Raw genomic sequence first — 24776 nt, 5'->3', positions numbered from 1 at the left:
TTGGAAACAGATGGAAGACTGAAGGAGCCAAATCAGGGGAATAAGGTGATTGCTGAAGACGTTTGAATGAATGACGTTTGAATGAATGATGAATGGCAGCCATTGTGATGACCAACGTGTGGACCAGATTATTGTCCGAGTAAAACAGAACACTTCACCAGAGCATTCCACACCACTTCTGCTTTATTTTCTCCTGCAGTTGTCACAAAAGTGCATCAAAATAGAACCCATTGATGGTCTGTCCCTTCTGGAGATCGTCTATCATTATGATGTCCTCAGCATCCCAGAAGACTGAGACGCTGACTCTCTCTTCTGTCAGTGAGGACCATATAATGGATCCTCTAGTTCATCTTGGTCAAGGTGGCAGTTCGGGGTTTTCCTTTTCCTGCTCCATCTTCGACATTTGTTCTGTTGTTTTCTCATTTCTGGGAATCAGCTTTTATCCAGCTGCCGGTAAAAGTTGACCAGAGAAACCTGCTGGTGTTGGCTGTTCCACTTCTTGTCAAGCTGCAGCTGAAGTGGAGCAACATCAGAGTTAAGAGAAAAGAGAAGAGATATGCAGACATATGTTCTTTTCTGCAGCTGCTACTGCTGATTAGTGGTCGGATATTTTCCCATATCCGGACTGGTTACCATGACAATCGGTCCACAACGTGTATTTTTGTTACAAACCAGGAACATAAAAACACAATTAGAAAAACCAAGTCGGACATAAACATACTCCATAAATATCTAAACAGCATCTAAAAAAAACACACAGATTCAAAGTTTACTAGCTAAAGACGAACCATCTGTTAGCAAGTTCTTCATGGAGGTAAAGAAAGCGAACAGGTCTGACTATGAGCCATCAGCAGCTTTCATATTCTGGTGATACTGTAAGTTTGCGTGTTTTTATATAAATGCTCAATCTGTACTGACACTTCGGTCTGATATTTCCCCGTACAGACCTCGCAGTTTGATAATAATTCTTTAGTGCTCATCCTGGATGTGGAGCAGGAACTGATGAAACTGGCGGTGGTATCGAGCTTTAGAGTGAATGAAGTTATTTGTCTTTTCCACTGGTTTAATAACACAATCCAAAGTGAGATGTTTGTCACAGTGAAGTTGAAGAACATTTGCTCCTGCTTCTCTGACTTTATTACAGATCAGTGTGGACAGTGGTTAAAATGGGATTTGACAGGTGGGGGAACCCTAAAAATCCAGTGTCACGGTGCAGTGGGGGAAAATCACGCGCCTCAGAATTAGTATTCCAAATAAGTGATTTCACTTTATTTTTGGCCCATATGTATTATGTCAGCATTACTTCAGAACACTACAGCATAGAACAAAGTCATGTTTTCATTGTATTATACTATAAATTGAAATATTAAAAGAGAACCCAAAAACTGATTCATATTTCATTCACCAAGATGGCTAAAAATACACAATTATAGCAGAAACTAGCGTGTTGCCTGCAGAGATCCACAGGCTCTAGATTGGATAGTGTTTATAAAATATCTAGCTGACATTTTTCAAGGGTTCTAATACAATGTTTCTATAATGAATTGGAATGTTGTGAGTCCAGAATGTTTTTAGAAACTTAGACCTCAACAATATTTAGAGAAGAAATCAACCCTTTTATTTCCTGTTAATCACAATTTTTTTTATGTTAATTTACTGTCTTAATGTATTTATAAATTGTTTATGTTCATATTATCATATACCCACTATTATTATTGTTAATACAGGGCTGTGAAAATGCCACGAATCCAAGGAATTTTGCAAAATTCATCATGGGAATTTCATGGAGTTTAATTATTCCGAGTTCATGCATAGTTTGGTGAACAATTAAAAGGAAAATCATTCCAGGTCCTACTTCCTTGTCATATTTTAATTCAACATGATCATTAATGGTCCAAATGAAAGGTTGAATCGAGGATCATTTAAATATGCGTTTCTTTTGAGATTTTTTTTTTCTTCCAGGAGATGCTGAAAATGTATCATTAGATACAAAATTAATTTGCTTTCTGGGGCCCCACAGGCACAAGATCCCGGCTGTGCCCCCCAGACCCCCTGCAAATTTTCCTTGGATTTCACAATTTTCATTTCACAGCCCTGATTTTTATGAACACCATCATAAATTTTCTGTGGCACACCCCCTCACAGCAGTCTCCACAATTTTGGAAATGAGGGTTCAGAGTTTAAAGCCACGGGTTTGACAGCAGAAGATCCTTGTTTCCCCGTCAGATGGTAAAAAGTGCTGCAGAAATTAAGGCCATTAACATTGTTTGACATCAGCAACATTATAAAATATTAAATAAATTTGTTGGCTTATATATTTTTAATGAGTTGTAATGTCATTGTAGATGTGTTTATGTCATATTTCATGAGTTTTGTCATTATGTTGGATTCCAGTTAAAGTATGTGTGAAATGTAAAACAAACCCTACTGATGTACATTTTCACTTTGTCAGTTCCATCAGTGCAAAAACTTACTGTCATCAGGTCAAAATCACCACTCTGATACTTTATTTTAATGAGAGTTGTTCTAACATTTATTGTTAATTTGTTTCTTTGCAGACATGCAACCGTTGTTGGTGATTAAAGAAGAAACTCTCCCTGAACACCAGGAATGGAATCTGAGTGTTGACCAGGAGGACATTAAAGAAGAAGAGAAACTGTGGATAAGTCAGCAGGGAGACCAGCTTCAGCAGCTGGAGGAGGCAGATCTCACCAAGTTTGGTTTCACTGCCGTCCCTGTGAAAAGTGAAAATGATGAACAACCAGAGTCATCACAGCTTTATCAAAGCCGAAGTGATGAGAGCACAGAGGCTGAGCCTGTAGCCAGCAGCTCATCTGTACACAGAACACTGACAGCAGAAGCTGATGGAGAGGATGATGGAGGACCACAACCAGCCAGCAACTCGGGTCCAAACAGTCATTTACAACCAGATACCAGTGACAGGAATTCAGACAGTTCTGGAACTGAGACTGATGACAGTTATGACTGGAAACAGACCAGAGTACTTCAGTCAAGTTTTAACTGTCGGGAAAATATCAGTATTGTTCATTCAGGCAACACTGATGAAAAGCAATTTAAAGTCTCTAAATATGGAAAAGCATCTGGTGACATGAGCAACTCAGAGCAACAAAAGGAGAGGCAAGCAAGCAGAAAACCATTTAGCTGTTCTGATGGGAGTAAAGGACAGAAACAGAAGAGCACTCTGAACAACCACATTATAATTCAGACAGGACAAAAAAAATTTGACTGTTCTGAGTGTGGTCAAAGATTTGGAGAAAAGGGCACCCTGAACAGACACATGATAATTCATACAGGACAAAAAGCATTTGTCTGTTCTGAATGTGGTCAAAGGTTTGGACATAAGAGCTCCCTGAAAACACACATGATAATTCATACAGGGCAAAAAGGATTTGTCTGTTCTGAGTGTGGTCAAAGATTCGGACGAAAGGGCACCCTGAAAACACATATGATAATTCATACAGGACAAAAAGCATTTGTCTGTTCTGAGTGTGGTAAAAGGTTTGGACTAAAGGGCACCCTGAAATCACACATGATAATTCATACAGGGCAAAAAGCATTTGTCTGTTCTGAGTGTGGTAAAAGATTTGGAGAAAAGGGCACCCTGAAAACACACATGATAATTCATACAGGACAAAAAGCATTTGTCTGTTCTGTGTGTGGTCAAAGGTTTGGACGTAAGAGCAACCTGAAAACACACATGATAATTCATACAGGACAAAAAGCATTTGTCTGTTCTGAATGTGGTCAAAGGTTTGGACAAAAGAGCAACCTAAAAACACACATGATAATTCATACAGGACAAAAAGCATTTGTGTGTTTTGAGTGTGGTCAAAGATTTGGACAAAAGGGCAACCTGAAAACACACATGATGATTCATACCAGACACACCATTTAGCTGTTCTGATCAGAGTAAAAGACAGAAACAGAAGGGCACTCTGAACAAACACATGATAATTCACTGGCCCCCCCCCAAAAATGAACTATTCACCAGCTCATCTACAAAACAATATACAGGTGCACACAGACCCAGAACAGCAGGAACTAGAAGAGGAATTGGCAAATAAGATTGAAGAAACAAGAAAATGGACATGAAAGAGCATACAGAACTGATTAAATTAAAGGAGAATAAAAAAAAATTCAAAGCTATCCTGCAAAAAGTTGACCTGGGACTGGCTAAACTGGTCCCAGATGGAACCACATTGACAGATTTAAACTGTAAATTATGGAGTGGCATGGTACATACAAAGTAAATTAGCCCCACGAGATTTGGAGAGAAAAGGAACCACAATTAAGAAAAAGAATACCATGCCACAATGGAATAAGAAATTACAACAAAAAATCAGCAGAGATCTCCCAAATGGCCACATTTTTGGAAAGCCAAAACCACAAAAGGAATCTTGTTAAAAAAGTAAATTGCATTAAAATAAAATACAACATTGACACCAAGAGACCAAGTGGACTGAAAAAATAAAACAGAAAAACAAAGACAAACAGCAAATGCCAGCAATTGTAATCACTGAAGAGGAAATCAGAAAAAATGAGTGAATACAGTAACTTCAAGGCACCTGGCATCGAAAAAATCCCAAATTTTTGGCTGAAAAGACTGACAGCATTACACCACCACTATGCTGTGGCTTTCACAAAAATATTGAACTGAGAAGAGGACACACCACACTGGCTAATAACTGGGAACACAAGCCTACTTCCAAAGACCAAGGAAACACAGCTTCCCAACAAGTACAGACCCATCTGCTGCCTAACAACAACGTACAAATGGCTGACAGGAATCATAGCTGATGCCATTTATGAACATCTTGACACTGGTGGCTACCTGGAAAATGAACAGAAAGGCTGTTCCAAAAGAACATTAGGAGCTAAAGACCAGTTACTGATAGACAAAGCTATCCTGGAGGACTGCAAAAAAAAGGAGGAAAAACCTCAACATGGCTTGGATTGATTACAAAAAGGCATTTGACAGTGTGCCACACTCACACATGAGGTGCTTAGAACTCTACAACATCAATGAGGAAATAAGATCTTTCCTGAGAGCACAAATGAACAAGTGGAACACCACCATCACCCTCAACCACACAGAGGGACAAATAACAATCCCAGACATATGAGTTCAGAGAGGGATATTTCAGGGAGACAGACTCTCACCACTTTTATTCTGTTTAATCATAGACCAGCTCAGCAACATCCTGAAGGAGCATGACATCCAGTATGACTTAAGTAGAAACAGAGGAAGGAAAAACCAAAAACCTGTGAACCATCTGCTGTTCATGGATGATTTGAAAATCTGTGCCAACACAAAAAAGGGACTCAGTCAGCTCGTGGAAACTGTCCATAAGTTCGTCAAAGACATTGGTATGGAATTTGGACTGGATAAATGCTCAAATTGCACAATCAAAAAAAGTAAAAAGACAAAAACAGAAAACATACAGTTGGATGAAGGGAGCTACATTGAAGATACATTGGGATACTTTCTGTTTTTAGCATGACATCTTTGCACGCGCAGTTAATATCTATGCATGTGAAATAATTTAATACGCCTGAACGCATTATTTATTTATTTTTATTTTTTTTACATGAGAGTGGTTTTGGCACCGATCTGACGCCATATCTGTTTCTCTGAGTGTAATAATGTCTTAATGTTGGACTTGTAAGTTTTTAGGAAAATATGGACTTTTTAGGGTGAAAACTGAAATTCATCCAAATTTTTTCCTTCAGTTCTTGATGGATTTTGATGATTGTTTTTGTTTGGTTCATCTAAACACGGATTTAAAATCCTTCCTCACACAATATTGAACTTTTGAATTGTTTTGGAAATTGTAGAAATTTTTTAGCTCTAAGAGAGCGCCCAGCCACCCTGCGGAGGAAACTCATCTCGGCCGCTTGTACTCGCGATCTCGTTCTTTCGGTCATGAGCCAAATCTCATGACCATAGGTGAGGATCAGAATGTAGATCGATCGGTAAATTGAGAGCTTTGCCCCCCTACTCAGCTTTTTCTTCACCACGACGGTCCAATACAGCGACTGCATCACTGCAGATGCTGCACCGATCCGTCTGTCGATCTCACGCTCCATCTGTCCCTCACTCGTGAACAAGACCCCGAGATACTTAAACTCCTCCACTTGAAGCAAGGACACTCCACCGACCTGAAGAGGGCAAAGCACCTTTTTCCAGTCGAGAACCATGGCCTCGGATTTGGAGGTGCTGATTTTCATCCCGGACGCTTCACACTCCAAGTGTGAGTTTTTCTCTTTCAGTTTCTGATATATTTTAATTCTGTTGGTTTTGTTTGATTCTTCTAAACACTGTTCATAATTCATCCTTGTGGATATATGAAATAATCAATTTTAGTAAAAAATGGATTTCATTCAGGTGAAATTCATGCAAAACTTTTCATTTGGATTCATATTAGGTTGATTTATTTAAACACTGTTCTCAGTTCTTCACAAAATTATGAATTTTGTTGAAAACAAATATTGTGTGTTTGGAAAACAATAAAATTCACCAAACTTGTTTGAAGTTCTGTTCTTCCCTGTTGAATTTTGAATGACAACTTTTGGTCATATAGGGCAGCACGGTGGCTTAGTGGTTAGCACTGTTGCCTCACAGCGAGAAGGTCGTGGGTTCAATTCCCGTGGCCTTTCTGTGTGGAGTTTGCATGTTCTCCAGTGTGTGTGTGGGTTTCCTCCGGGTGCTCCGGTTTCTTCCCACATCCAAAGACATGCGGGTTAGGTGGATTGGAGTCTTTAAATTGTCTGTAGGTGTGTGTGTGGGTGTGTCTGTGCTCGTTTGTCAGTTTGTGGCCCTGCGACAGACTGGCATCCTGTCCTGGGTGTACCCCGCCTCGCGCTCTATGACTCCTGGGATAGGCTCCAGCCCCCGCGACCCTTAATTGGACTAAACGGTAGAAGATGAATGAATGAATGAACTTTTGGTCATGAAAAATCATGAAATTCTCCTGCAGTTGTACAAGTTCCCAAATGGCATTGAGAGAGAGAGAGAGAGAAAAAAATCACCACAAGATAGCATTCAAGGAATTTTAAACAGTCATTGAATTTTTGGAGGAGAATCTCAACTTCTAGCAAAAATATTTCCAGTAAATTTCTCTCTGATCCAGTCGACACACTGCTGTCAACATTTCAGCTGCTGCTTCAGGTTTCATTCAAAAGTCTATTTACACAATAGTGTAAACACTAAAATGACTCTTACAAAATTTACAGCCGTTGGTAAAGAATTTTATTTGGGTATGTCATCATTTTCCTCACCTGCATAGTGCAGGGAAATAATTCGGAGAATAAACCCGGGTGAGCTCTGGTAATTAACTAGAACCGGTTCATGATGTCTGCTGCTGTACCTGTAAGGTCAGAGGTCGATGGTGGAGGTGGAACGAGGAGTGTCTTAAAGGGGAACAACATTTTTCCTGAATCAGCGGCATTTCTGATTCTGTCATGAAGAAAATTTGGCAGCAGAAATGCTGGAAGATCAACATGACAGAAGACATGAACTGAGGACAACAGGGTGTCCAGATTTACAACGCTGCCGTTCAGCTGCTCTGATCCAGGTTTCTAACAGCTTCAGTCAGCTGGATGTTAGAGGGAAGAGGGCGGAGCTTATCAAGGCTGGAGGTCAACCAGGACAAAGTGCTGTGAGGAGACGTCACAGCTGAGAGAAGTGAGCAGGTGATGGAGTGAAGGTCCTGTCCAAAGTGATTGCTTCAAGAAGATTTTGTAGATTTTCCTGCAGAGAAACTGAATTAAAGGAAACAGTCTGAAAAATAGAGCGACCGCTGTGTCGTCGGTAAAGCAACTGAGTCATCATGAGGTAAAGTTGTTTGTCGGCTTTGTGAGACAGTCAGCAGCAAAATCAGGGATGAGATCCAAGTGTGTGCTTAAAGAGCCCAGAGACGCCACTCGAGTCACCTTCAGTCCTCATCTCAGTCTCAGTTCAGACTGGTGAAAATCTGATCCAGTTTGAATCAGAGCCAAACTCAGCCACGTGTGAATGTTTCCTGAACTCCAAAATCAAGCACTTTGTGTTCACTCAGTCGCACAGTCTGAGTTTGACAAATTCAGTCTGACAGCAGCTGGAAAAAAACTTAGAGACTCCAGAAAAACATCTGGATTCAGCAGATGAATTCCACTGATCCTAAAACCTGTCTGGATCAGGGATGAGAATATTCCACAGATCCGTGGCTTTCAGAGTTTTTCTGGGTTTCTGGATCATTTCTGAGATCAGTGTAAATCAGTAGAGAAAACGTTTGTGTTGGTGCAGCGCAGGTCATCAGTGCCACTTAAATACTGTGTGTGTTTTCATGGAACCACCTTTGTTCATTGCTGAACTTGCTGTTTTATCTTAACAATTTCCAAAGAGAACAGCAAAATGGTTTTATTTCTGTTTTGATAACACTGCATCCTTTGATCCAACTTTTCATGAAGCAGACAATGAAATGGTTTCTCTACATACCGTGTGTGTGTGAATGCTGAAATTGCTGTTTTTTTTAATAATTTCCAAAGAGAACAGCAAAATGGTTTTATTTCTGTTTAACAACACTGCATCCTTTGATCCAACTTTTCATGAAGCAAACAATGAAATGGTTTCTCTGCATACTCGTGTGTGTGTGTGTGTGTGTGTGTGTTTTCATGGAGCCACCTTTGTTCATTGCTGAACTTGCTGTTTTATCTTAACAATTTCCAAAGAGAACAGCAAAATGGTTTTATTTCTGTTTTGATAACACTGCATCCTTTGATCCAACTTTTCATGAAGCAGACAATGAAATGGTTTCTCTACATACCGTGTGTGTGTGAATGCTGAAATTGCTGTTTTTTTTTAATAATTTCCAAAGAAACAGCAAAATGGTTTTATTTCTGTTTAACAACACTGCATCCTTTGATCCAACTTTTCATGAATCAAACAATGAAATGGTTTCTCTGCATACTCGTGTGTGTGTGTGTGTGTGTGTGTGTGTGTTTTCATGGAGCCACCTTTGTTCATTGCTGAACTTGCTGTTTTATCTTAATAATTTTCAAAGAGAACAGCAAGATGGTTTTGTTTCCGTTTGACAACACTGCATCCTTTGATCCAACTTTTAATGAAGCAAACAATGAAATGGTTTTTCTACATACTGTGTGTGTGTGTGTGTGTGTGTGTGTGTGTGTGTGTGTGTGTGTGTGTGTGTGTGTGTGTGTGTGTGTGTGTGTGTGAATGCTCATATTGCTGTTTCGTCTTATTAATTTCCAAAGAAACAGCTGTTTTCATGTACCACCTTGGTTCACTGCTGAACCTACTCTTTTATGTTAATAATTTCCAAAGAGAACAGCAAAATGGTTTTATTTTTGTTTTGATGACACAACTTGCTTTTGTCCAACTTTATGAAGCAACCAATGAAATGGTTTCTCCACCTAGTTGTGTGTGCGTGCATGCGTGCGTGCGAGCATGTGAATGCTCAAATTGCTGAGTAAGTGAGAGAGAAAAAGAGAAGACAATTTCCAAAGAGAACAGCAACATGGTTTCATTTCTGTTTTGATGACACAAAGTGCTTTCGCCCAACTCTGTTAAGCAACCAATGAAATAGTTTCTCCACATACCGTTTGTGTGTGTGTGAGAGAGAGAATGCTCAAATTGCTGTTTTATCTTAATAATTTCCGAAGACAATAGCAAAATAGCTATTACATGGAACCACCTTTGTTGATTGCTGAACTTGCTGTTTTATCTTAATAATTTTCAAAGAGAACAGCAAGATGGTTTTGTTTCTGTTTGACAACACTGCATCCTTTGATCCAACTTTTCATGAAGCAAACAATGAAATGGTTTTTCTACATACTGTGTGTGTGTGTGTGTTTTCATGGAACCACCTTTGTTCATTGCTGAACTTGCTGTTTTATCTTAATAATTTTCAAAGAGAACAGCAAGATGGTTTTGTTTCTGTTTGACAACACTGCATCCTTTGATCCAACTTTTCATGAAGCAAACAATGAAATGGTTTTTCTACATACTGTGTGTGTGTGTGTGTGTGAATGCTCAAATTGCTGTTTCATCTTATTAATTTCCAAAGAAACAGCAAAATGGTTTTATTTCTGTTTAACAACACTGCATCCTTTGATCCACCTTTTTCATGAAGCAAACAATGAAATGGTTTCTCTACATACTGTGTGTGTGTTCAAATTGCTGTTTTCATGTACCACCTTGGTTTATTGCTGAACCTGCTGTTTTATGTTAATAACTTCCAAAGAGAACAGCAAAATGGTTTTATTTTTGTTTTGATGACACAAAGTGCTTTTGTCCAACTGTATGAAGCAACCAATGAAATGGTTTCTCCACATACTGTGTGTGTGTGTGTGTGTGTGTGTGTGTATGCATGTGTGTGAATGCTCAAATTGCTGAGTGAGAGAGAAAGAGAGAAGACAATTTCCAAAGAGAACAGCAAAATGGTTTCATTTCTGTTTTGATGACACAAAGTGCTTTCGCCCAACTTTGTTATTAAGCAACCAATGAAATGGTTTCTCCACATACTGTGTGTGTGTGTGTGAAAATGCTCAAATTGCTGTTTTATCTTAATAATTTCCAAACAGAACAGCAAAATGATTTAATTTCTGTTTTGATAACACTGTATGCTTTGATCCAACTTTTCATGAAGCAAACACTGAAATGGTTTCTCTACATACCGTGTGTGTTTTCATGGAACCACCTTTGTTCATTGCTGAACTTGCTGTTTTATCTTAATAATTTTCAAAGAGAACAGCAAGATGGTTTTGTTTCTGTTTGACAACACTGCATCCTTTGATCCAACGTTTCATGAAGCAAACAATAAAATGGTTTTTCTACATACTGTGTGTGTGTGTGTGTGTGTGTGTGTGTGTGTGTGTGTGTGTGTGTGTGTGTGTGTGTGTGTGTGTGTGTGTGTGTGTGTGTGTGTGTTTTCATGGAACCACCTTTGTTCATTGCTGAACTTGCTGTTTTATCTTAATAATTTTCAAAGAGAACAGCAAGATGGTTTTGTTTCTGTTTGACAACACTGCATCCTTTGATCCAACTTTTCATGAAGCAAACAATGAAATGGTTTTTCTACATACTGTGTGTGTGTGTGTGTGTGAATGCTCAAATTGCTGTTTCATCTTATTAATTTCCAAAGAAACAGCAAAATGGTTTTATTTCTGTTTAACAACACTGCATCCTTTGATCCAACTTTTTCATGAAGCAAACAATGAAATGGTTTTTCTACATACTGTGTGTGTGTGTGTGTGTGTGTGTGTGTGTGTGTGTGTGTTTTCATGGAACCACCTTTGTTCATTGCTGAACTTGCTGTTTTATCTTAATAATTTTCAAAGAGAACAGCAAGATGGTTTTGTTTCTGTTTGACAACACTGCATCCTTTGATCCAACTTTTCATGAAGCAAACAATGAAATGGTTTCTCTACATACTGTGTGTGTGTGTGTGTGTGTGTGTGTGTGTGTGTGTGTGTGTGTGTGTGTGTGTGTGTGTGTGTGTGTGTGTGTGTGTGTGTGTGTGTGTGTGTGAAAATGCTCAAATTGCTGTTTTATCTTAATTTCCAAACAGAACAGCAAAATGATTTAATTTCTGTTTTGATAACACTGTATGCTTTGATCCAACTTTTCATGAAGCAAACACTGAAATGGTTTCTCTACATACCGTGTGTGTTTTCATGGAACCACCTTTGTTCATTGCTGAACTTGCTGTTTTATCTTAATAATTTTCAAAGAGAACAGCAAAATGGTTTTGTTTCTGTTTGACAACACTGCATCCTTTGTTAAAACTTTTAATGAAGCAAACAATGAAATGGTTTTTCTACATACTGTGTGTGTGTGTGTGTGTGTGTGTGAATGCTCATATTGCTGTTTTGTCTTATTAATTTCCAAAGAAACAGCAAAATGGTTTTATTTCTGTTTAACAACACTGCATCCTTTGATCCAACTTTTTCATGAAGCAAACAATGAAATGGTTTCTCTGCATACTCGTGCGTGTGTGTGTGTGTGTGTGTGTTTTCATGGAGCCACCTTTGCTCATTGCTGAACTTGCTGTTTTATCTTAATTTTCAAAGAGAACAAACAGCAAGATGGTTTTGTTTCTGTTTGACAACACTGCATCCTTTGATCCAACTTTTCATGAAGCAAACAATGAAATGGTTTTTCTACATACTGTGTGTGTGTGTGTGTGTGTTAAAATTGCTGTTTTCATGTACCACCTTGGTTCTTTGCTGAACCTGCTGTTTTATGTTAATAATTTCCAAAGAGAACAGCAAAATGGTTTTATTTTTGTTTTGATGACACAAAGTGCTTTTGTCCAACTTTGTGAAGCAACCAATGAAATTTTTTTCTCCACATACTGTGTGTGTGCGTGCGTGCGTGTGAATGCTCAAATTGCTGAGTAAGTGAGAAAGAGAGAAGACAAATAATTTCCAAAGAGAACAGCAAAATGGTTTCATTTCTGTTTTGATGACATAAAGTGCTTTCGCCCAACTCTGTTAAGCAACCAAAGAAATAGTTTCTCCACATACCGTGTTTGTGTGTGTGTGTGAGAGAGAGAGAATGCTCAAATTGCTGTTTTATCTTAATAATTTCTGAAGACAATAGCAAAATAGCTTTATTTCTGTTTTGACAACACTGCGTCCTTTGATCCAACTTTTCATGAAGCAAACACTGAAATGGTTTTTCTACATACTGTGTGTGTGTGTGTGTGTGTGTGTGTGTGTGTGTGTGTGTGTGTGTGTGTGTGTGTGTGTGTGTGTGTGTGTGTGTGTGTGTGTGTGTGTGTGTGTGTTTTCATGGAACCACCTTTGTTCATTGCTGAACTTGCTGTTTTATCTTAATAATTTTCAAAGAGAACAGCAAGATGGTTTTGTTTCTGTTTGACAACACTGCATCCTTTGATCCAACTTTTCATGAAGCAAACAATGAAATGGTTTTTCTACATACTGTGTGTGTGTGTGTGTGAATGCTCAAATTGCTGTTTCATCTTATTAATTTCCAAAGAAACAGCAAAATGGTTTTATTTCTGTTTAACAACACTGCATCCTTTGATCCAACTTTTTCATGAAGCAAACAATGAAATGGTTTCTCTACATACTGTGTGTGTGTGTGTGTGTGTGTGTGTGTGTGTGTGTGTGTGTGTGTGTGTGTGTGTGTGTGTGTGTGTGTGTGTGTGTGTGAAAATGCTCAAATTGCTGTTTTATCTTAATTTCCAAACAGAACAGCAAAATGATTTAATTTCTGTTTTGATAACACTGTATGCTTTGATCCAACTTTTCATGAAGCAAACACTGAAATGGTTTCTCTACATACCGTGTGTGTTTTCATGGAACCACCTTTGTTCATTGCTGAACTTGCTGTTTTATCTTAATAATTTTCAAAGAGAACAGCAAAATGGTTTTGTTTCTGTTTGACAACACTGCATCCTTTGTTAAAACTTTTAATGAAGCAAACAATGAAATGGTTTTTCTACATTGTGTGTGTGTGTGTGTGTGTGTGTGTGTGTGTGTGTGTGTGTGTGTGTGTGTGTGTGTGTGAATGCTCATATTGCTGTTTCGTCTTATTAATTTCCAAAGAAACAGCAAAATGGTTTTATTTCTGTTTAGCAACACTGCATCCTTTGATCCAACTTTTTCATGAAGCAAACAATGAAATGGTTTCTCTGCATACTCGTGCGTGTGTGTGTGTGTGTGTTTTCATGGAGCCACCTTTGCTCATTGCTGAACTTGCTGTTTTATCTTAATTTTCAAAGAGAACAAACAGCAAGATGGTTTTGTTTCTGTTTGACAACACTGCATCCTTTGATCCAACTTTTCATGAAGCAAACAATGAAATGGTTTTTCTACATACTGTGTGTGTGTGTGTGTGTGTTAAAATTGCTGTTTTCATGTACCACCTTGGTTCTTTGCTGAACCTGCTGTTTTATGTTAATAATTTCCAAAGAGAACAGCAAAATGGTTTTATTTTTGTTTTGATGACACAAAGTGCTTTTGTCCAACTTTGTGAAGCAACCAATGAAATTTTTTTCTCCACATACTGTGTGTGTGCGTGCGTGCGTGTGAATGCTCAAATTGCTGAGTAAGTGAGAAAGAGAGAAGACAAATAATTTCCAAAGAGAACAGCAAAATGGTTTCATTTCTGTTTTGATGACATAAAGTGCTTTCGCCCAACTCTGTTAAGCAACCAAAGAAATAGTTTCTCCACATACCGTGTTTGTGTGTGTGTGTGAGAGAGAGAGAATGCTCAAATTGCTGTTTTATCTTAATAATTTCTGAAGACAATAGCAAAATAGCTTTATTTCTGTTTTGACAACACTGCATCCTTTGATCCAACTTTTCATGAAGCAAACACTGAAATGGTTTCTGTACGTACTGTGTGTATGTGTGTGTCTGTGTGTTTTCATGGAACCACCTTTGTTCATTGCTGAACTTGCTGTTTTATTGCCAGCTTGCACTCGACCGAGACGGACGCACTTTTCTCTTCTCCCTCCCTCCTTATCTCTCCTGCTTTTGTGGCGTGTTGTCTGTGAGGCTGCAGCGTTGCTCTTCTTTCATGAAGCAAACAATGAAATGGTTTCTCTACATACTGTGTGTGTGTGTGTGTGTGTGTGTGTGTGTGTGTGTGTGTGTGTGTGTGTGTGTGTGTGTGTGTGTGTGTGTGAGAGAGAGAGAGCGAGAGAGAGAGAGCGAGAGAGAGAATACAAATAATTTCCAAAGAGAAAAGCAAAATGGCTTAATTTCTGTTTTGATGACACAAAGTGCTTTCGCCCAACTTTGTTATTAAGCAACCAATGAAATGGTTTCTCCACATACTGTGTGTGTGTGTGTGAGTGCTGTTTTATCTTAATAATTTCAAAACAGCAAAATGATTTAATTTCTGTTTTGATAACACTGTATGCTTTGATCCAACTTTTCATGAAGCAAACACTGAAATGGTTTCTGTACATACCATGCGTGTTTTCATGGAACCATGTACTGTATGTGTGTGTGTGTGTGTGAATGCTCAAATTGCTGTTTCATCTTATTAATTTCCAAAGAGAACAGCAAAATGGTTTTATTTCTGTTTAACAACACTGCATCCTTTGATCCAACTTTTTCATGAAGCAAACAATGAAATGGATTCTCTACATACTGTGTGTGTGTCTGTGTGTGTGTTTTCATGGAACCACCTTTGTTCATTGCTGAACTTGCTGTTTTATCTTAATAATTTTCAAAGAGAACAGCAAGATGGTTTTGTTTCTGTTTGACAACACTGCATCCTTTGATCCAACTTTTCATGAAGCAAACAATGAAATGGTTTCTGTACTTACTGTGTGTGTGTGTGTGTGTGTGTGTGTGTGTGTGTGTGTGTGTGTGTGTGTGTGTGTGTGTGTGTGTGTGTGTGTGTGTGTGTGTGTGTGTGTGTGTGTGTGTGTGTGTGTGTGTGTGTGTGTGGTGTGTGTGTGTGTGTGTGTGAGAGAGAGAGTGAGTGAGTGAGGGAACGCTCAAATTCCTGTTTTATCTTAATCATTTCCAAAGAGAACAGCAAAATGGTTTTGTTTCTGTTTGACAACACTGCATCCTTTGATCCAACTTTTCATGAAGCAGACTGAAATGGTTTCTCTACATAGTGTGTGTTTTCATAGGAACCACCTTTGTTCATTGCTGGGGGGGTGCCAGGTACTTGCTGCCTGTTGGATGCTCCAGTGCTGCGTTGTCTGGAACCGATGGAGTGGTATGTATGGGTGGCTTGGCTTCCACCTCCAAATATTTGTGCGACTGAAGTTCCACGTTCTTCCACGCCTCTGCTGTTTTGTCTGGAGTTGAGTCCGTTGCTCCAGCCTGCTGTCTGCTGCATCCTGTCTAGCTTTGTCATCAGCTTGGAGATTTGGCTGATGCCTGCTTTTGGAGTTGGTGGTGTGATGGTGCCCTCTGGTGTTCATAGAGGCCACCTGCAGATGGGGATTATTGACTTATTATTGTTGAATGTTTTATCAATTGTTTTGTGTTTTTTATAATCAGTTTCAATACGTTTTGTAATTGAACCTCCTACTCTGCCTAGTTTGCAACGAACCTGTGTGCCTCACGTTAGTTATTCTTCCTTCCAGTCCACAGCATCACCGGCTCCAAGGCACAAAAAGTGGTGAAAGCAGATTCAAATAAAAATATGAACTCCATATTTTATTAACAGCTCATAGCAAACACAGACATAATCCAAATCAAATCCAGTGAAATCAAAAAAAAAGAAAAAAAAAAAAAGCTTTCTGGCTTCTTGTATACTTATCAATAACATCATCATATAAATTTTTTTTTTCAGCAAGAATATGGTTGATACTTGTGACTGCAAGTCCAGAAAGGTGCTCTTGAGACATTGTTGCCCTTAAATCTGTTTTGATGAGTTTGAGTTTAGAGAAGCTTCTTTCTGCCTCAGCTACAGTTCCTGGTAGAGTTCGTGCTGTTCTCAGAGCCGTCCACAAATTGGGGTTCAGCTTCATGAATGACAGACGGCAGCTTAAAATGGGACGTTGGTTTTGTTGGCAGGTTCTTTAGGGGTCATTCCATTTGAAATCACCCAAAATTGAGGCATCTCCCAGCTTGATGGTCTCAGAATTACTTAGTTCTTTGATATTTTGTAGTCTGGGGTAGTAGAAGATAATAGCAGTTGGTTTTAGCTCAATATCTCTCTCCGTTCAGATTTTATGGGGGTTTGAAAAAGGGGGCATGTCAGCGTTAACCATCTATGGCCCGTTTGTGAGCATTTTCAACTGCTTCTATTTCAAAATTTAAACAATTGGGAGAAAGGGTATAATTCCTCCCTAGGGCAGAGGTGCTTGGGGCATTAACCAACAGAATATGGATCAGCGGCACCCAGCAGAGGTCCTCCCTCCGTGACCAGTGAAAGTTAGCTGCAGGGCCATGTGGATGCACGAATGACACCTGTACATCCTCATTTTCTTCAGACTGTGCCAAGATGGTTGCAAGCCACCACTGACCATCATACAAACATATTGACAATATTGATCACTTAAACACATACCCAAAGCCTCCTTGGGCTCAGATGGAATCATTTCATTTTTCAGTTTATCGTGGCAACTGTTCGGTAGCAGATGAGACTTGGCTATTGTGGGCGTACTCGATCCAGGCCAGACGGTCACTCCAAGCCGCCGGATGCGTGGAGGTTACGCAGCGGAGGGCCTGCTCCAACTCCTGGTTCGCCCGCTCTGCCTGGCCGTACGTCTGTGGGTGATACCCGGACGAGAGACTCACGGTGGCCCTCCAGTTCCTTACAAAAACTCCTCCAGACCTGTGAGGAGAACTGGGGACCAGGATCCGAAATGATGTCCGATGGTATCCCATGCAGACGCACGACGTGGTGGACCAGGAGGTCTGCTGTCTCCTGGGCCGTTGGGAGCTTCGGGAGGGCCACGAAGTGGGCCGCCTTGGAGAACCGGTCCACTATCATGAGGATGACGGTGTTGCCCTGGGACGGCGGGAGGCCCGTGACGAAGTCCAGGCCGATGTGAGACCAGGGGCGATGAGGCACAGGCAGGGGCTGGAGGAGGCCCCTGATCTTATGGTGATCCGCCTTGCCCCTAGCACAGGTGGTACAGGCCTGGATATACTCCCGGACGTCGGCTTCCAGTGACGCCCACCAGAAGCGCTGCTGGACCACTGCCATGGTCCTACGCACTCCGGGATGACAGGAGAGCTTGGATCCGTGGCAGAAGTCCAAGACAGCAGCCCTGGCTTCTGGTGGGACGTAGAGTCTGTTCTTAGGACCGTTCCCCGGGTCCGGGTTCCTTGCCAGGGCCTCCCGGACGGTCTTCTCCACGTCCCATGTGAGGGTGGCCACGACAGTGGACTCGGGAACGATGTTCTCGATGGGGTCTGACAACTCGGCCTTGGCTTCCTCTTCGTGCACCCGGGACAGTGCGTCGGATCGTTGGTTCCTAGTCCCGGGACGGTAGGTGATCCGGAAGTCAAAGCGTCCGAAGAACAGGGACCAGCGGGCTTGCCTGGGGTTCAGCCGCTTGGCGGTCTGGATGTACTCCAGGTTCCAATGGTCCGTGAAAACCGTGAAAGGCACCGTAGCTCCCTCCAACAGGTGTCTCCACTCTTCAAGAGCCTCCTTCACCGCGAGGAGTTCCCGATTGCCCACGTCATAGTTACGTTCAGCGGGGGTCAACCTGCGGGAAAAGTAGGCACATGGATGGAGAACCTTGTTGGACTCCCCGCTCTGGGACAGAACGGCTCCTATCCCTGAGTGAGAGGCGTCCACCTCCACTATGAACTGGCGAGTAGGATCAGGCTGCACCAGAACTGGTGCAGACGAAAACCGGCGTTTCAACTCCCTAAACGCGGCTTCGCACTGATCCGACCAGGTGAAAGGGACTTTAGTGGAGGTCAGGGCAGTCAGGGGGCTAACAACCTGACTGTAACCTTTAATGAACCTCCGGTAGAAATTTGCAAAGCCGAGGAACTGTTGCAGCTTCCTACGGCTTGTTGGTTGGGGCCAATCTCTCACCGCCGCAACCTTGATCCGGGGCGACGGAGTTGGAGGAGATGATAAACCCCAGGAAGGACAACGACATGCGGTGGAACTCACACTTCTCGCCCTTCACAAACAACCGGTTTTCTAGTAACCGCTGCAGGACCTGACGTACATGCTGAACATGAGTCTCAGGGTCCGGAGAAAAGATGAGTATATCATCCAGATATACGAAGACAAACCGGTGCAGGAAGTCCCGCAAGACGTCATTAACCAATGCTTGGAACGTCGCGGGGGCATTAGTGAGGCCGAACGGCATGACCAGGTACTCAAAATGACCTAACGGGGTGTTAAATGCCGTCTTCCATTCGTCTCCCTTCCGGATCCGAACCAGGTGGTATGCATTCCTAAGATCTAGTTTGGTGAACATTTTGGCTCCATGCAGGGGCGTGAACACCGAATCCAACAGGGGCAACGGGTATCGATTACGAACCGTAATCTCGTTCAGCCCTCTGTAGTCAATGCATGGACGGAGTCCGCCGTCTTTTTTACCCACAAAAAAGAAACCCGCACCCATCGGGGAGGTGGAGTTACGAATCAACCCGGCGGCTAAGGAGTCCCGGATGTAGATCTCCATCGATTCGCGTTCCGGACGTGAGAGGTTGTACAATCTACTGGACGGGTACTCAGCGCCCGGGATCAAATCGATGGCACAATCGTACGGTCGGTGTGGGTGAAGAGTGAGTGCCAGATCTTTGCTGAAGACGTCAGCAAGATCGTGGTACACCTCGGGCACCGCCGTCAGATTGGGGGGGACTTTGACCTCCTCTTTAGCTGTGATTCCGGGTGGAACCGAGGATCCAAGACACTCCCGGTGGCAGGTTTCGCTCCACTGCGTCACCACCCCAGACGGCCAATCAATCCGGGGATTGTGCTTCACCATCCATGGAAATCCCAGAATCACTCGGGAGGTAGAAGGTGTCACAGAAAACACGATCTCCTCCCTGTGATTCCCAGACACAACCAAGGTCACGGGCTGTGTCTGATGTGTAATTAATGGGAGTAGAGTGCCATCTAGTGCTCGCACCTTCAATGGTGAAGGCAGAGCCACCAGAGGAAGCCCTACTTCCCTGGCCCATCTGCTATCCAGCAGATTCCCTTCTGACCCCGTGTCTACCAGTGCTGGGGCGTGAAGGGTTAAATCCCCACTCAGGATTGTTACTGGGATTCGTGCTGATTTATGGGTTTTTCCCGTGTACATATTATGGCCCACCCTTAGCCCAGTTCCTAAGGATGGGCGTTGGAGTTTGATCGTTTGGGGCAGTCTTTTAACCTGTGCTCACAAGAGCCACAGAAAAAACACTCCCCGCAGGCCAGCCTCCTTTGTCTGATATTTGATTTTAATTTGGCCCTGCTCGTGTCCATAGCTTCGTCAGCAGGGGGAGCTGTTGCCACACGGAGCCCTCTGGCAGTGGAACGTGGGGACGACGACACCCTTTCGGACCCAGAGGAAAGAGGGACGGCTTGAGCCCGACCACGACCCCCGGCCTGCTCCCGACGGTGTTCATTCAACCGGTTGTCTAAGCGTATAACCAAATTGATAAGCCCGTCGAAATCTTGCGGTTCCTCCTTAGCCAGCAGATGCTCCTTCAGGACCGGAAACAGTCCGTTTACGAAGGTGGCGTGGAGCGCAACGTTATTCCAGCCGGACCTCGCAGCCGCGATGCGGAAGTCGACTGCATAATGAGCTGCGCTCCGGCGCCCCTGTCTCATTGACAGCAGCATGCTCGAGGCGGTCTCGCCTCTGTTGGGATGATCAAACACCTGTTTGAATTCCCGTACAAACCCAGCGTATGATGTCAGGAGCCACGAATTCTGTTCCCAAAGCGCCGTAGCCCAGGCGCGTGCCTCACCTCGAAGCAAATTAACCACATAAGCCACCCGGCTGGCATCTGATGTGTACATAACTGGACGCTGTGCAAAAACGAGCGAACACTGCATTAAGAAGCTGCGCACGTTTCGACACAGCCTCCGTACGGTTCTGGAGGGCTTATGTAAGCTTCAGGGGACGGTGGGGGGGTTTGTTGAACGGCCAGTGGAACGTCTGTCTGTGGCCCAGGGCCAGCAGGAGGAGTCAATGCAGCAGCGCTCGAGTCGCGCGCTTCCACTCTGGCGGTGAGAGCCTCCACCCTCCGATTGAGGACTACATTCTGCTCGGCTACCAGATTTAACTGAGCGGTGAAAGCGGTAAGGATTTTCTGCAGATCACTTACCATGCCTCCTGCTGACGCCTGCGCTCCTTGTTCTCCCATTGGCTGTTCAAGCTGTGGTTGACGCCCCTCGGAATCCATGACGAATGGCCGAGAAATCCTGTTGGGAAGGTGTCGTAACACGGACCCGCAACAGGGGGCGCAAATGAACGGACAATGGATAAGACAAAGAGTAACAATTTAATGTTGTGAAACGCACAACGGGATACAGACAAAAATATGCCAATTAAACACAAGGTGACGTGCGGGCAGGCTCGAAGATAGGAGACCTCTGGCGATCGAAGAGCCGGGACCCACACAGCTTCCACCACCAACGGCCTAAAGAACACCGGAGCCGCCAAGTCCTGAGTCCCCAGGTGGTCACCGTCTTCTGTTGCAGACCCTGGTACTGCTGGCAGAAGATGAAAACAGTTAATGGTGAGTGTGTATCCACACACCCAGTAATCCTTCACCTACAGATCTTCAAGGAGGGAAAACCTCCACCTCCAGAAACAATTTCACCCATGCAGCTCCTGTTAGTCTCGTCCCTGGATGGAGTGAGAGGCGAAGAACGTCGCCCTCCCACTATCCGCCAATCCAGCTTCAGACAGAGCCCGCAGGAACACGGCTGCACACAGAACAATGTTAGATACAACAATAATCACAGCAGAGCAGGTTACCTTAGACGGTAGCTGATTTCTCGGCGAGGAGGTGGAATAATAATCCGGCTTTTGTAGGGACGGTGGTGATTGGTGACAGCTGGTGTAAATGAGTGACAGCTGTCACTCTCTGTTGTCTTGGCGCCCTCTCATGCTTGAAGCCCGCACTCCAAGCAGGGCGCCAACTGCTGGTGGTGGGCCAGCAGTACCTCCTCTTCAGCGGCCCACACAACAGCAACGACCACAAAGTTTCAGCCCAGGGATGAATCTCATGTGCGTGATATCTGAAAGCTTTTTAGCTTCAGCCACAGATAGTTCCTTCAGCTTGGTACTGCAAACTTTCTTGTGGCATTTGAATGGATCCTCACATCGGTTTTTGTTGTGAACAAATGAATACTTTGTCAGGAATACTTGCTCATGATGGAGACAGATAGTTGAACCTTGCTCATCCAGCTGGTGCCCTTGGTCAAACAATGCTGGTGCTGCCCTAGCTAATAAGACTGCCTTTTCTTCAGCTTGAAATTCTTCTATTTTCTTCAACCCTTGTTTTCTGTAAACAAAAATCAAATTGTAAATATTCAATGTTTAATTTCATACATACATTGTATTAGTTTTCCATGGGACACATTTCATTAACCCTTTAACAGTAACAAAACATTATTTTGAGGTTCATTGGGCCATTAATATATTACTGAAAGAATGTGTACTTAGAGGATGGGAAGGAATGACTGATCATTGTCATGACACTTGTTATGGGGAAATATGAAAACTTATGGGTATTTTTCATGTTTTTGGCCCTGCAGGGAGTTAGTTATTGGTTTAAAACAACCATTTCTAGGGCAATTTAACATAATTATGTGACAAAGAAGTGTCAAGAAATGGTTTATTTAATAAATTATTAAGTTGCAGATCATCATTCATTCAGATGACTGGCTTTATTTAATAAATTAAGTTGCAGATCATCATTCATTCAGAAGAATGGCTACATGAGGTAACTTTCACTTTGATGAATGCATGTATGTGGGCTACTTGCACTAATTGCCCTATATCTGAGATAAGATATCTGAAGCACACTACATTATTTACAGTTATCAGTAGGCCTAATTCATTTCTTCTCAGTAGAATCTGGAGTACTGTACTTACCTTGAAAAGGTTGTTTTGTGACAGTCATCTTGGGACTGGCTAATCTCACCGATGGTGCAAGGTCTATGATGAAATGTTGATTCTGAGGATTTAGCCATTGTCTCAAAGTTAATGAACATGTGCTAATTACACAGTGATGCCACCTACTTTAAACTGGAGAAGTCCATGCTGCCATCTTCAGGAGATGCTAATAATCATATGAAAGACTGGTAGGTAAAGAAAAAGTGGCTCAATCTTTGAAATACTGGTATGTTGATGCTGAAAATTATGATACTGACTCTAAAAGGAAGAGGGTTAAAAGCTTTAACCAGTGACAGAGGATACATAAAACTCCACAGAGCAAAACAAAATACAGAGTAACATTAATATATAGAAAAATGCAGATTTGGCTCAATTTGGGTTCCACCAGTATATTTAAAAAAAAAGTCATATGTGTGATTTAATGTAACATCAGTGTACATTTTGTGTACATTTGCTGTACATCACAGGGATCTGCTGAAACATGTTTTTTTCTTAAAAAGCATGCCATTGTTTTCTATGAAGGGATGTTTGTTCCATGTTTGCTTTGGTTTTATTTTGTAGTACTCATCAAGAGCTTTCAAATGACACCTTCATTTTGGAAATCTAAGGGTACCCACATGGTCAAATAATGGGCCAAAGAGGGCCCCGCCCACCACGTTGGGCGGTAAGGGGTTAATTTTGCTCAGAATTCAAGATTAGTATTTGTATTCTCTATGCATTTTTGGATAGCCTTTTATGTGTTCTATAGGCAAGAGAAAGTCCAAAACCTACATTGTTTTAGAAGTGTAAGAAAATACACCCCTAAAATGGCTCATTTTCTGACCACGATCAAATTTCACTTTTTGTTTGGCAACAGCACAGTCCACAACGGGTTAATGATGCTTTGGGTATTTTCTACAAAGAATTTGAGACATAATAAACATATTCTGAAACAATGGACATAATATCTTGTTTAAATTTTGAAATAAAAGCAGTTGAAAATGCTCACAAACGGGCCATAAATGGTTAATGCTGACACGCCCCCTTTTTCAAACCCCCATAAAATCTGAACAGAGAGAGATATTGAGCTAAAACCAACTGCTACGGATTATCTTCTACCACAGACTACAAAATATCAAAGAACTAAGTACTTCTGAGACCATCAAGCTGGAAGGTCTGGTGATTTCAAATGGAATGACCCTTAGCTCTGCCATCCAGGTCAGACTGAACATTAAAGATCAAAGCAGCACTTAGAGCCTGACACTGTTTGGTCCCTTCAGCATCAGAGAGACTTTGAAAACTAGTCATTTTTGCTTGCCCTCACCTTGTTCCACTGACTCCATGGATCGTTCAAAGATGTTTCCCCAGTCTGGAATTTGAATAAAAGCATGTCACTCCCCAATCGGACTGGGAGTGACATGTTTAGCCGCATGTTCTCCTTGAATTGCTGGCTGTCTGAGTGGTGTCCAAAAAATGAGGTGGGCTTCACAGATAATTGGCAAAGCTTCTGGGGAAAACCTGGTCTTGTTAGGAGATACGGCATCCATCCCACTTTGGATGGAGCAGCTCTCATTTCTAGAAATCTGGCCAATTTTATTAAACCCTCCAAACCGTGACTATCCAGGGTTGGAACCAGGAAGCAGAGTTGTAGTCTTACACACCTCTCTGCAGCTTCTCTCTCCCTGCCATCCCCTCATTACCCCATCCCTGTAGAGACAGTGCCTGCTCCCAGACCACCAATAACCAGCAAAAATCTATTTAAGCATAAAAATTCAAAAAGAAAAAATAATATAGCACCTTCAACTGCACCACAGACTAAAACAGTTAAATGTGGTCTATTAAACATTAGGTCTCTCTCTTCTAAGTCCCTGTTAGTAAAGGATATAATACTTGATCAACATATTGATTTATTCTGCCTTACAGAAACCTGGTTACAGCAGGATGAATATGTTAGTTTAAATGAGTCAACACCCCCGAGTCACACTATCTGTCAAAATGCTCGAAGCACAGGTCGAGGAGGAGGAGTAGCAGCAATCTTCCACTCCAGCGTATTAATTAATCAAAGACACAGACAGAGCTTTAATTCATTTGAAAGCTTGACTCTTAGTCTTGTCCATCCAAATTGGAAGTCTCAAAAAACAGTTTTATTTGTTATTATCTATCGTCCACCTAGTCGTTACTGTGAGTTTCTTTGTGATTTTTCTGACCTTTTGTCTGACTTAGTGCTTAGCTCAGATAAAT

General features: G+C 42.0%; 1 protein-coding gene and 1 long non-coding RNA gene across 2 annotated transcripts in view; both read left to right on the top strand.

The window, feature by feature from the left end:
• The window catches only part of LOC117531564 (zinc finger protein 345-like), a 37114-nt gene extending 33740 nt beyond the window's left edge, over positions 1–3374 (top strand). Inside the window, exons 4-5 of the mRNA XM_034194685.1 lie at positions 2556–3104; positions 3352–3374. Coding sequence (XP_034050576.1) covers positions 2556–3104; positions 3352–3374 — 572 coding nt within the window. The remainder of the gene's footprint in view (positions 1–2555; positions 3105–3351) is intronic.
• Positions 3375–5109: 1735 nt separating this feature from the next.
• Positions 5110–24776, top strand: LOC117530346. The gene is made up of 3 exons (XR_004566335.1): positions 5110–5322; positions 19548–19551; positions 24766–24776. It is a non-coding gene; the product is annotated as an uncharacterized LOC117530346 (long non-coding RNA).

This window comes from Thalassophryne amazonica, chromosome 18 (assembly GCF_902500255.1).
Source record: "Thalassophryne amazonica chromosome 18, fThaAma1.1, whole genome shotgun sequence".
In the NCBI taxonomy this organism is placed as follows: Eukaryota; Metazoa; Chordata; class Actinopteri; order Batrachoidiformes; family Batrachoididae; genus Thalassophryne; species Thalassophryne amazonica.
The sequence above is the reverse complement of the archived record's forward strand: the minus strand, read 5'-3'. Positions and strand labels throughout refer to the sequence as shown.